The following is a 12,176-nucleotide window of genomic DNA, read 5'->3' as shown; positions in this document are numbered from 1 at the left end:
ACAGTAGTTAAGAACAATAAAACATTCCTGATTAAAGAAGGCTCGGATTGGTCACAGTCTTGCAGGTATGTTAAGAGTAACACTGATAAAGAAGGCTCAGATTGGTCACAGTCTTGCAGGTATGCTGACAGTAACACTGATAAAGAAGGCTCGGATTGGTCACAGTCTTGCAGGTATGCTGACAGTAACACTGATAAAGAAGGCTCGGATTGGTCACAGTCTTGCAGGTATGCTGACAGTAACACTGATAAAGAAGGCTCGGATTGGTCACAGTCTTGCAGGTATGCTGACAGTAACACTGATAAAGAAGGCTCGGATTGGTCACAGTCTTGCAGGTATGCTGACAGTAACACTGATAAAGAAGGCTCGGATTGGTCACAGTCTTGCAGGTATGCTGACAGTAACACTGATAAAGAAGGCTCGGATTGGTCACAGTCTTGCAGGTATGCTGACAGTAACACTGATAAAGAAGGCTCAGATTGGTCACAGTCTTGCAGGTATGCTGACAGTAACACTGATAAAGAAGGCTCAGATTGGTCACAGTCTTGGAGGTATGCTGACAGTAACACTGATAAAGAAGGCTCAGATTGGTCACAGTCTTGCAGGTATGTTAAGAGTAACACTGATAAAGAAGGCTCAGATTGGTCACAGTCTTGCAGGTATGCTGACAGTAACACTGATAAAGAAGGCTCGGATTGGTCACAGTCTTGGAGGTATGCTGACAGTAACACTGATAAAGAAGGCTCGGATTGGTCACAGTCTTGCAGGTATGTTAAGAGTAACACTGATAAAGAAGGCTCGGATTGGTCACAGTCTTGCAGGTATGCTGACAGTAACACTGATAAAGAAGGCTCGGATTGGTCACAGTCTTGCAGGTATGTTAAGAGTAACACTGATAAAGAAGGCTCGGATTGGTCACAGTCTTGCAGGTATGCTGACAGTAACACTGATAAAGAAGGCTCGGATTGGTCACAGTCTTGCAGGTATGCTGACAGTAACACTGATAAAGAAGGCTCAGATTGGTCACAGTCTTGCAGGTATGTTGACAGTAACACTGATAAAGAAGGCTCGGATTGGTCACAGTCTTGCAGGTATGCTGACAGTAACACTGATAAAGAAGGCTCGGATTGGTCACAGTCTTGCAGGTATGTTGACAGTAACACTGATAAAGAAGGCTCGGATTGGTCACAGTCTTGCAGGTATGCTGACAGTAACACTGATAAAGAAGGCTCGGATTGGTCACAGTCTTGGAGGTATGCTGACAGTAACACTGATAAAGAAGGCTCGGATTGGTCACAGTCTTGCAGGTATGTTAAGAGTAACACTGATAAAGAAGTCTCAGATTGGTCACAGTCTTGGAGGTATGCTGACAGTAACACTGATAAAGAAGGCTCGGATTGGTCACAGTCTTGGAGGTATGTTAAGAGTAACTGATAAAGAAGGCTCAGGTTGGTGTGACAGTCTTGCAGGTATGCTGACAGTAACACTGATAAAGAGTAGAAAGTCACTTTGTCAGCAAAATGAACAAATAAAGGGCGCTCCAAAAATTCCCTTCAGGGAGCTGCAGATGCCCCAGGAATTTCCAGACGGTTTCACGTAAAACTCATTATTACCAGTATTTATTTTTTAATTACCAGAATTTAACAGAAGAAAGGGAAAATAGATATATAGTATTGTGACAGATGGAATGATCTCCTTCCCGACCTGTGAGGGCGCTGTGTAAAGGGAACAGAGCACCCTGGACTGGATGGCCCGACCTTTCATTGCCAGGGTTAGGCGGAAGTCGGCCATCTAGAAAGGGGACTGAACTACGGTAAACTAAATCATTGACCCAGAAGGGTAACGGTGTGGCATCCGCGGATTGGAGGAGCAGGTGCGCTCGTTAACAGATGGGTCATGGTTGACGGTATATAAAGGGGACGTAGTGAGGTGACCTGTTCTTTGTGATGGTTATGCTAAGAACCGAAAGGACCGATACTGTGATTATTACCGTGAGTGTTTTGTTTGTTTTGTCTGTCTGTCTAAAATGCCTTCAAAAAAGCCTCTATCACTCCCCTCCTCAAAAAACCTACCCTCGACCCCACCTCACTCCAGAGCTACCGTCCTGTCTCCCTCCTACCCTTCCTCTCCAAAACCCTCGAGCGTACTGTACACCGCCAGCTCTCTGCTTTCCTGTCCAACCACTCTCTGCTTGACCCTCTCCAATCCGGCTTCCGCTCTGCTCACTCCACTGAAACCGCCCTCCTGTCTGTCACCAACTCACTTAAGTGTGCCCGAGCTGCCTCTCTCTCCTCTGTCCTAATTCTCCTCGACCTCTCTGCTGCCTTTGACACTGTTGATCACTCTATTCTACTATCATCTCTTGCTGACCTGGGGATCTCTGGCACTGCTCTGGCCTGGTTCTCCTCCTACCTCTCCAACCGCACTTACCAGGTAACCTGGCGTGGAGCAACCTCCACACCTCACCTTCTCTTAACTGGAGTCCCCCAAGGGTCAGTCTTGGGTCCTCTCCTGTTCTCTCTCTACACCCGCTCCCTGGGCCCCCTCATCGCATCCTATGGTTTCTCATACCATTTCTATGCTGATGATGCTCAGATTTACCTTGCTCCGCAGTGGTGGAATGACCTTCCTACAGATGTCAGGACTGCCCAGTGCCTGACCACATTCCGGCGCCTCCTTAAGACTCACTTCTTCAAACAGCACCTGTAGAGCTCCTCTGTTTGTATCCTGGGACACTATCACCCTTCATTTAAATGTGCTTTATTTTGCTCTTATCTGCCCCCTATTTTACTGCATTTAATCCTGTACTTCAGAATACTGTAATCTGCCAAGTGTTTAACCTGTAGTATTTTGTATATAATCATATCCTGATGTAACTATCACTATTATCTGCTGTATTATTGAATTGTGGTTTGTCACACTTGAACAAAAGTTATTGTATTTCTTGCTCTTATTGTATTACTTGTATTGTAACACTTGAAATGTATTTGCTTACGATTGTAAGTCGCCCTGGATAAGGGCGTCTGCTAAGAAATTAATAATAATAATAATAATAATAATAATAATAATAATAATAATAATAATAATGTACTGTTTGTTTATTAAGACTAGACCGCTAACACGATCCGGAGCTGTCACCCATGGCCAGCACTAAACCCGGACAACCCTGCACATTGTAGCACGGATAAATTCACAGCGAGCACTACAGCACTTTGGACTGGTGATGGTGTTTGTATCTTATGTGTGTTTGTACTATTGTTTATTATTGTTTACGGGGCTGCAACCCCTAATTATTCTCTGTGCAATACACTTCGCTGTGCATTGCCAGTCCTCCTATTATTTACTGCTGGGTCATCAGACCATTTGGATTACAAATAAAACAGAAACCATTTCACCCTTACTTTGTTGTCTGTCTTTTCTTGTTGGGTTACTGCACCTGCACTTCACCTGCTCTACTAATTACCACTTTGCCACATGTATATAACATCAAAATCACCCTCACCCAAAATACAGCATTTAACAAATAACAATATAGTGAAAAAGGTTGGAAAATAGGAGCCGTGACCAGGAGCAATCCACTCGTGAAAGAGAAGCAGGGAAGTCAGGCTGATTGAAGCGAGTTTGCAAAGGCAGCCTGCACCACTGCAGGCTGTGCTCAGCTTTTCAGTGAACCCACACTGAATATGAGGGGGAGGAGCTGCCAGCTTCCAGCCAAACAGGCAGGCAACTGGCCAGCAGAGCTGCACAGAGAGGGGAGCGCTCGGTGCAACAGGAGTCTGAGGCTGTTTGGAGAAGCACGGTAGATTAGGCCGGGCCTGTTCAGAGGTTTGTTTTTTTTTTAAACTCACTTTTTAAAATAAAAAAAGAAGGATAGTTGTTAAAATAGTCACATGTTAATGATCTTCTTGTTACTTTTAAGTTTTTTATTTAAAATTGTGTTTTAGGGGGTTAATTAGATAACTGACTGTTTAACTGATAAGTTACAAGGATTCAGAACAGATACCAGTACAGCATAAGGATTCAGAACAGATACCAGTACAGCATAAGGATTCAGAACAGATACCAGTACAGCATAAGGATCCAGAACAGATACCAGTACAGCATAAGGGTATTGGAACAGATACCAGTACAGCATAAGGATTCAGAACAGATACCAGTACAGCATAAGGGTATTGGAACAGATACCAGTACAGCATAAGGATTCAGAACAGATACCAGTACGGCATAAGGATTCAGAACAGATACCAGTACAGCATAAGGGTATTGGAACAGATACCAGTACAGCATAAGGATTCAGAACAGATACCAGTACAGCATAAGGATATCGGAACAGATACCAGTACAGCATAAGGATATCGGAACAGATACCAGTACAGCATAAGGATTCAGAACAGATACCAGTATAGCATAAGGATATTGGAACAGATACCAGTACAGCATAAGGGTATTGGAACAGATACCAGTACAGCAAAAGGATTCAGAACAGATACCAGTGCAGCATAAGGATATTGGAACAGATACCAGTACAGCATAAGGATTCAGAACAGATACCAGTATAGCATAAGGATATTGGAACAGATACCAGTACAGCATAATGGTATTGGAACAGATACCAGTGCAGCATAAGGATATTGGAACATATACCAGTACAGCATAAGGATTCAGAACAGATACCAGTACAGCATAAGGATTCAGAACATTTACCAGTACAGCATAAGGATATTGGAACAGATACCAGTACAGCATAAGGATTCAGAACAGATACCAGTACAGCATAAGGATTCAGAACAGATACCAGTACAGCATAAGGATTCAGAACAGATACCAGTACAGCATAAGGATTCAGAACAGATACCAGTACAGCATAAGGATTCAGAACAGATACCAGTACAGCATAAAGATAGCAAATTCCAGAAAGTTTTTGACAAAGTCCCACATAAAAGATTGATTCTCAAACTGAATGCAGTAGGCATTCAAGGAAATGCATGTACATGGGGAGTGGTTAACATGTAGAAAACAGAAAGTACTGATGAGAGGAGAAACCTCAAAATGGAGCGACGTAACCAGTGGTGTACCACAGGGATCAGTATTAGGTCCTCTGCTCTTCCTAATCTACATTAATGATTTAGGTTCTGGTATAGTAAGCAAACTTGTTAAATTTGCAGATGACACAAAAATAGAAGTGGTAAACACTGTTGCAGCAGCAAAGGTCATTCAAAATGATCTAGACAGCATTCAGAACTGGGCAGACACACGGCAAATTACATTTAATGGAGAAAAGTGTAAGGTACTGCACGCAGGCAATAAAAATGTGCATATAAATACCATATGGGAGATACTGAAATTGAAGTAGGAATCTATGAAAAAGACCTAGGAGTTTATGTTGACTCAGAAATGTCTTCATCTAGACAATGTGGGGAAGGTATAAAAAAGGGCCAACAAGATGCTCAGATATATAGTGAAAAGTGTTGAATTGAAATCAAGGGAAGTAATGTTAAAACTTTACAATGCATTAGTAAGACCTCACCTAGAATACTGTGTTCAGTTCTGGTCACCTCGTTACAAAAAGGATATTGCTGCTCTAGAAAGAGTGCAAAGAAGAGCGACCAGAATTATCACCGGTTTAAAAGGCATGCCATGTGCAGACAGGCTTAAAGAATTGAATCTATTCAGTCTTGAACAAAGAAGACGACGCAGTGATCTGATTCAAGCATTACAAATTCTAAAAGGTATTGACAATGTCGACCCAGGGGACTTTTACGACTTTCATATGTTCTTATGTTCTAATTAGGGGTGTTGTACCTCTCTTGCAGTGCTGCTGGCAGAAACTCATTTGTTGGAGTAAATAAATGGAGAACGAATGTCCCGCTCTATAGTTGTGCATTACATGGCAGCATTGGGAGAGCCGCTGCACTTGTGGGGGACGCCTTGCTTATTGAAACTAGTGGTGGCCAAAACAGTTTAAGCCTCTGTTTGGTTTTTGCACACACTGATAAAGCCTCTGTTTGGTTTTTGCACACACTGATAAAGCCTCTCTTTGGTTTTTGCACACACTGATAAAGCCTCTCTCTGGTTTTTGCACACACTGATAAAGCCTCTGTTTGGTTTTTGCACACACTGATAAAGCCTCTCTTTGGTTTTTGCACACACTGATAAAGCCTCTCTTTGGTTTTTGCACACACTGATAAAGCCTCTCTTTGGTTTTTGCACACACTGATAAAGCCTCTCTTTGATTTCTGCACACACTGATAAAGCCACTCTTTCGTTTTTAACCTTTAGCCTACTTGGGAGTCGAGTGTTCCAGTGGATGTCAGTGATTTCTTATTAACCAACTCAAGTGGAAACAAACAGAATTAATCAAACAGGATTTCAAAGTTCAATCCTCTCTAAATTCAGGGTTAAGCCAAATACCAGGGATGAGGGGGGGGAGGGGAGGGGAGGGGGGGGGGGGGCTGTCAGCTGCCTCAGTCCAGTAACACAACCCTCGGAGACAGAGAGCATTTTGACCAACCACTTACACAATTCTGGATTCATCATAATATTCACATGCATAGCTGGGATATTCTCATTCTACATGTGCAAAACTGTTTTAAGTTTATTTTTAATTTATTTTTTAATTACTTCTTGTATTGAAGAAATTAATTATGTTACCTTTTTTTTTATTTAGAGAACACTAGACATTTATTTGTCTTGAGGTGTGAGATGCTTTTAATCTCACACCTGATCCCTCTACCCTGTTCTAGTTAAAATGGAGGTCTGAGACTGCAATACAAACCTTTCACCCAGTCAATGGCAAACAGGAAAGTTGTATAACACTTGGTTAGGACTTTGTTCTCGTCACGTTAACTTCTATACTGTGCATAAGACTAGGAAGAGCTTTGCAAAGATCTTGCAGTGTGTGCCTGAGACTGAAACGGAGCAGGTAATGACAGCTGAAAAAACCTTGTGCTGTAACTATAAAGTTGCTACTGATGTTTATATAAATATTGCTATGTGTTTTCTCGGGTGGGATGTATTGGATAAGGGTGTGTGTTAGCCGTCGATGTGTGAAGTGCATATCAATGTGCAGTAAGCGCCCCTCTCCCTCTTCCCCACGGCAGCGGCAGTGAGATGGGGCGGCGGATAGCTGTGATCGGGGCCGGAGCCACGGGGCTCACCTGCATTAAGAGCTGTTTGGACGAGGGGCTGGAGCCGGTCTGCTTCGAACGCAGCAAGGACATCGGGGGGCTCTGGAGGTTCAAGGTGAGAGGGTGCTTTTAATTCTTTCTGATTCTGCTTGTTCCTTTAAAGAGAGCCCATATCACAAAACCTCACGTCAACTCTGCAGAGTCTTTGTCCCACATGTAACAGGCAGTGTTGTGTGATGCACTGCTGTTACAGATTCTGTCCCGTCGATGAGAGGAGGTTAAAAGCTCTAAAGCCACGCATGCAGAGAAGCCTGGCTCTTTTGCATTGTGGTTAAGACACTTGCTTGCAGGGCGCTGGATCGCACACAGCCTCTGTCTTGTTACACACAGGTGCTTTCATCAAGTCCAAAAAAAAAAAGACCTGTACAAATGAGTTTCTTGCTGCCAGGGAATAATGTAAGCCTCGATTGTAAGTGGCTTGCACAAATGATGCATCGTGTGTCTAATTTAGGCTCTGGTTTGTCCAGGTGAAATCAAATTACTGTACAGGCTGGAATGCATCAGACTGCTAAGCAAGTGTCTCAGATAATTCCCTGGATTTCTCAAAGTCAGATGTTGAGTGTTTTTGAGCAGATTTTTCTCAAACTTACAGCATCATGATAAAAATATTATCTTAAATTTGACCCTGGACCTATTTTTTTTCAGCATTTCTTTGCTAATAGCCCCACACCCCTCATCCTCCCACCCCCAATCTTTCGAGCTCAAGCACGTTGAGATGTCCTGGTTTTGTTCAGCATTGTACAGGCAGGTTTTATTTGAATATGTTACAAGTATACGAGTCATCTGGGTTTTACAAACATATATACGTAGAGATCTTCTGTTTCGCTCATTCCACAGCTCATTAGGAGCCCAGTGTACCGTACAGTGTGTGAACAGCACACAGTTTGCACTACCCTTTCCAGTCAGCTGTATAATTGTGTCTCTCGTTTGCAGGAGGAAGCGGAGGCTGAGCGAGCCAGTATCTACCACTCGGTCATCATCAACACCTCCAAAGAGATGATGTGCTACAGCGACTTCCCCATTCCTGATCACTTTCCCAACTACATGCACAACTCCCGCATCCTGGAATACTTCCGCATGTACGCCCAGCACTTTGACCTGACGCGCCACGTTCGCTTCCAGGTCAGTGTGCGTTTCCCTTGCCCTGTCGCGCTCTGTGAAAACGACTGCACTGTGTAAATCTGCTTACTGACTGTTTCCTTTCCCCTGTGTGTGTGTGTGTGTCAGACCGCAGTGCGCAGTGTGAAGAAGCGTCCGGATTTCTCCCGCTCGGGACAGTGGGAGGTGGTGAGTGTGAGCAGTGCGGGGCAGGAGCAATCAGAAACCTTCGACGGGGTGATGGTCTGCACTGGACACCACACCCACCCCCACATGCCTCTGCACGACTTCCCAGGTAGGGACTCCCACACAAGTGCTGTGTGCAAGACGGGTAACATTGAGGGGCTGAACTGGACTCTGGGGTAACAGCAACATTGTCTATTGATAATGGGGTTAATGTACATTAATACAACAGTACACTGGCACCGGCATACATCAACAGGTCACTCTTTTACTCTATTTCAATTATATTGCTTTGCATTTATATAGCACCTTTCATACCACCATAATAAAATACAAATAAAACAATTGAAGAAAACAAGAAATTAATAAGAATGAACAATAAAACCCAAAACAATCACAAAAATAAATAAATCAAAGAGATACAAACAATTATGTTTGTAAGTCAAGTTAAAAAGGCTATAAAAGTAAGTCTTTAATATTGACATAAAAATATTGCCAAAGGCAGCATCACTAAATAGAAAAGGGCAATGAGTTCCACAATCTGGAGACCTGAATTTAAACACGCTTTCTTCACGCCCTCTAGGGATCGAGAAGTTCGGAGGGCAGTATTTCCACAGTCGGGATTATAAGAGTCCCCAAGAATTCCAGGGGAAGAGGGTCCTGGTGATTGGGATTGGGAATTCGGGAGGCGACATTGCTGTGGAGATGAGCGGAGTCGCAGAGCAGGTGGGCCCCAGCAATGTGCAAAAATAAACAACCGAACAGAGACGTCAATTTGTTTCTTCAGCTAGAGTTCAGAAGCACCATGACCAGCCCACGGTTCAAACGCTCTTCATGCACCCTTTAGAAAAGTGAGCCTAATGACAGAACACAGCTGAGTAACGAACGTTCAGAGAGTGTAAGTCAGGATCTCAATCCTCTGCAGGTGTTCTTGAGTACGAGGCGAGGCTCCTGGGTGCTGAATCGTGTCTCAGATAACGGGTTCCCTCGAGATATGATGCACGGCACGCGCGTCACGGCCCTGCTGAGGAAATACCTGCCTTTCAGCCTCCTGAACTGGATTGGGGAGAGGAAGATCAACACCCGCTTTGACCACAGTCTGTACGGACTCCAGCCCGAGCACAGGTAATATCCAGGCATGGCTCCTGAAGGGACCAGGTGAACAGTAAGACCCTGAAGAGATCACCACGTGTTTCCTCTCCCTCCCTCACAGGCTCTTCAGCCAGCATCCCATGGTGAACGACGATCTCCCAAACCGCATCCTCTCAGGGAGGGTTCAGGTCAAACCCAACGTGAGCGAGTTCAGGAGTGCGAGTGTGGTGTTCCAGGACGGGAGCGTGGAGGACAGAATCGACGTGGTGGTCTTCGCCACGGGATACACCTTCTCCTTCCCCTTCCTCGACGAATCTGTCCTCGCTGTGGCCGACAACCAGGTGTCTCTGTACAAGTACGTGTTCCCTCCTGCCTTGGAGCGCCCCACACTGGCTGTCATTGGACTCATCCAGCCTCTAGGAGCCATCATGCCCATCTCGGAGCTGCAGGCGCGGTGGACAACGCGGGTCTTTGCAGGTAGGAGCTGGTGATTGAAGCTTGCAAATTAACAGTGGATTGCTGGGATGGGGTTGAGATGGGGTTTAGATGGTTAGAGGTTTTGGGCATGACAGATGCACTGAACACTTTTAAAAAATTAGAATTTTTTCTACATCTGTCTTGGCCTGAAATGTAATGGTGTGCAGTCAGTCCAAGTAAATGCTTAACACGACAGAATTTAGATTTTCTGTGCACATGTCATTGTCTTATAGTTGTGGAGTCATATGACAGTTTTGGAATGAAGGTCCAAAGCAGCCATACCGAAATGGAAACAAGAAAATCGTATTGCTGTCTTTTAACATGACATGGACTGCGTAATTATATTACATTTGTTTCTTATCTTTAAATGAGCAGTCTATCTTTTGAAGTTTATTTAAAGATAAAGAGTATTCCGGATACATAGCTGTATATGTGCAAAGTCTTGGTTCAGTTAAAAAGCTCTACAAATATTACTGGTGAAGACTGCTTCACAAGGACAGCTGCCACGTTGATGAGGGAGGGAGACGGTACAGTAGCTGAGAGCTGTGGTGGTGGTGTGCAGCGGCAGGCTGGTGTCGGGGGGGTATTGTTTTACCCTGTCTCTGTTTTCTGTTCTCTTCTCAGAATTACAAAAGCTGCCACCGGAGAAAACTATGCTGAAGGACATTGAGAATAAGAAAAAGGCGATGGCCAAAAGGTACAGATACAAAAACATATCATCTGATATATATATATATATGTGTTATTTCATCTCGTGAGGGATAAAATAGTGAAAGCTGGAGGCTGCACTGATGCTCTCTCTCCCTCAATGCAGGTACGTGCTGTCCCAGCGCCACACCATCCAGGTGGACTATATCCCCTACATGGATGAGCTGGCTGCACAGCTGGGCGTGCGCCCCAGGCTGGGCTGGCTGCTGCTCAGGGATCCGAGGCTGGGTCTGCAGTTGCTGTTGGGACCCTGCACCCCATACCAGTACCGCCTCTGTGGGCCGGGGCAGTGGGCCGGGGCTCGCCGTGCCATCCTCACGCAGTGGGACCGCGTCACCAAGCCGCTGAGAACACGTGTGCTCCCGGAAACACCCCGCCCCTCCACGGTGCCTCTGCTGCTCAAACTGTCTGCTACCTGCCTGCTGTGCACTGCAGCTTCCCTTTACATCCACCGCTACCCTCCCCCCTTTATCCAGAACCTCCCCCCCTTTATCCAGAGATTTGTACCCAACTTAGGGTGACCAGATGTCCTGGTTTTACAGGGACCATCCCCTTTTCCCATCAAATGTCCCTATGTCCTGAGATTTTTCCAGAAACCTTAAAGTCCTAGTTTGCAAAGGAGCCAGATAGCGCTCCTTGCGTTAATTACATAAATAATCAGCAATCATATTAATGGGTCATGAATAATATTTTTCATATAGGTTAGTGTACTAAATTAAAAATGTGCAAAAACAGCAGTAAAAACAGCAATCCATATGATTAGAACATGTAGTTCAACATGGCCAGGAGCTGGAAAGGGAAGGTGCCGTGGTTGTGCAGCAGACAGAGCTCGTTGTTTTTTTTTATTTTACTGTGAAAACAGTAACAGTGATAAAAGCACTATATTCAAATAAGAAGCATGCTTTAAAAAAGTGTCGTTTTGTAACTATTCTTAATCTATGTGCCCCGGTCCTGAGCTTTGGAAATCTGGGGACTCTTACCCAGCTAGGCAGAAAATGCAATTCAGAACTTTCCATTGTCTGCTTCAGTTACCGTCCCTGTTACCTCACCCTGACCCGGGACTTTGGTGACCATCAGCTGTATTTTGAATTAACAAAGAGAAATTGCCAACATGAAAACATGTTGTAAAAGGTGTCACATTTTGTAATTGGTGTTTTGTTATAAATTTGAATAAATGATTAAATTTAACCTCAATCATATTGCTGTGCTGTAGTTTGTTGTTTGGGTAATTGGAAAACTTCCCTTTAAAATAACTGCTATTAATTCATGAGATAAGGGTGTCTAAAAAATTGTAATGAAGATGTAATAATCCTGAATTATATGATTGCACTTATACTTTAGCCCAGGAGTTCCCAATTTTTATTTTTTTTTACCTGAGGCCCACCTGTTCAGCTGCATTAGCCACTGCGGCCCTCTATTAGCACTCCTTGG

General features: G+C 44.2%; 1 protein-coding gene across 2 annotated transcripts; it reads left to right on the top strand.

Annotated features, from left to right (window-relative positions):
- Positions 1 to 3,706: 3,706 nt before the first annotated feature.
- Positions 3,707 to 11,939, top strand: LOC117408686 (flavin-containing monooxygenase 5-like). Of its 2 annotated transcripts, none has more exons than XM_034919369.2 (9): positions 3,707 to 3,825; positions 7,101 to 7,242; positions 8,121 to 8,309; positions 8,415 to 8,580; positions 9,052 to 9,194; positions 9,394 to 9,593; positions 9,682 to 10,037; positions 10,662 to 10,734; positions 10,852 to 11,939. In XM_034919369.2, the coding sequence occupies exons 2-9, from the start codon at positions 7,111 to 7,113 to the stop codon at positions 11,264 to 11,266; spliced, it is 1,674 nt and encodes a 557-aa protein (XP_034775260.2). In that variant the 5' UTR covers positions 3,707 to 3,825; positions 7,101 to 7,110; the 3' UTR covers positions 11,267 to 11,939. The 2 variants fall into 2 exon arrangements, with proteins under 2 accessions (XP_034775260.2, XP_033869810.3); XM_034013919.3 differs by lacking the exon at positions 3,707 to 3,825 and adding an exon at positions 6,575 to 6,922.
- The last annotated feature ends 237 nt before the right edge of the window (positions 11,940 to 12,176 follow it).

The sequence above is a fragment of the Acipenser ruthenus genome, chromosome 12 (genome assembly GCF_902713425.1).
Source record: "Acipenser ruthenus chromosome 12, fAciRut3.2 maternal haplotype, whole genome shotgun sequence".
Classification (NCBI taxonomy): domain Eukaryota; kingdom Metazoa; phylum Chordata; class Actinopteri; order Acipenseriformes; family Acipenseridae; genus Acipenser; species Acipenser ruthenus.
This window is presented reverse-complemented; position numbering and strand designations above follow the sequence as displayed.

Excerpts from the sequence above, each read along its gene's own strand:
- LOC117408686 (XM_034919369.2), top strand. The coding sequence starts at position 7,111 with ATGGGGCGGCGGATAGCTGTGATCGGGGCCGGAGCCACGGGGCTCACC. Across the intron at positions 9,594-9,681 it reads GGACTCCAGCCCGAGCACAG|GCTCTTCAGCCAGCATCCCA; the intron begins GTAATATCCAGG and ends CCTCCCTCACAG. Across the intron at positions 10,735-10,851 it reads AAAAAGGCGATGGCCAAAAG|GTACGTGCTGTCCCAGCGCC; the intron begins GTACAGATACAA and ends CCCTCAATGCAG.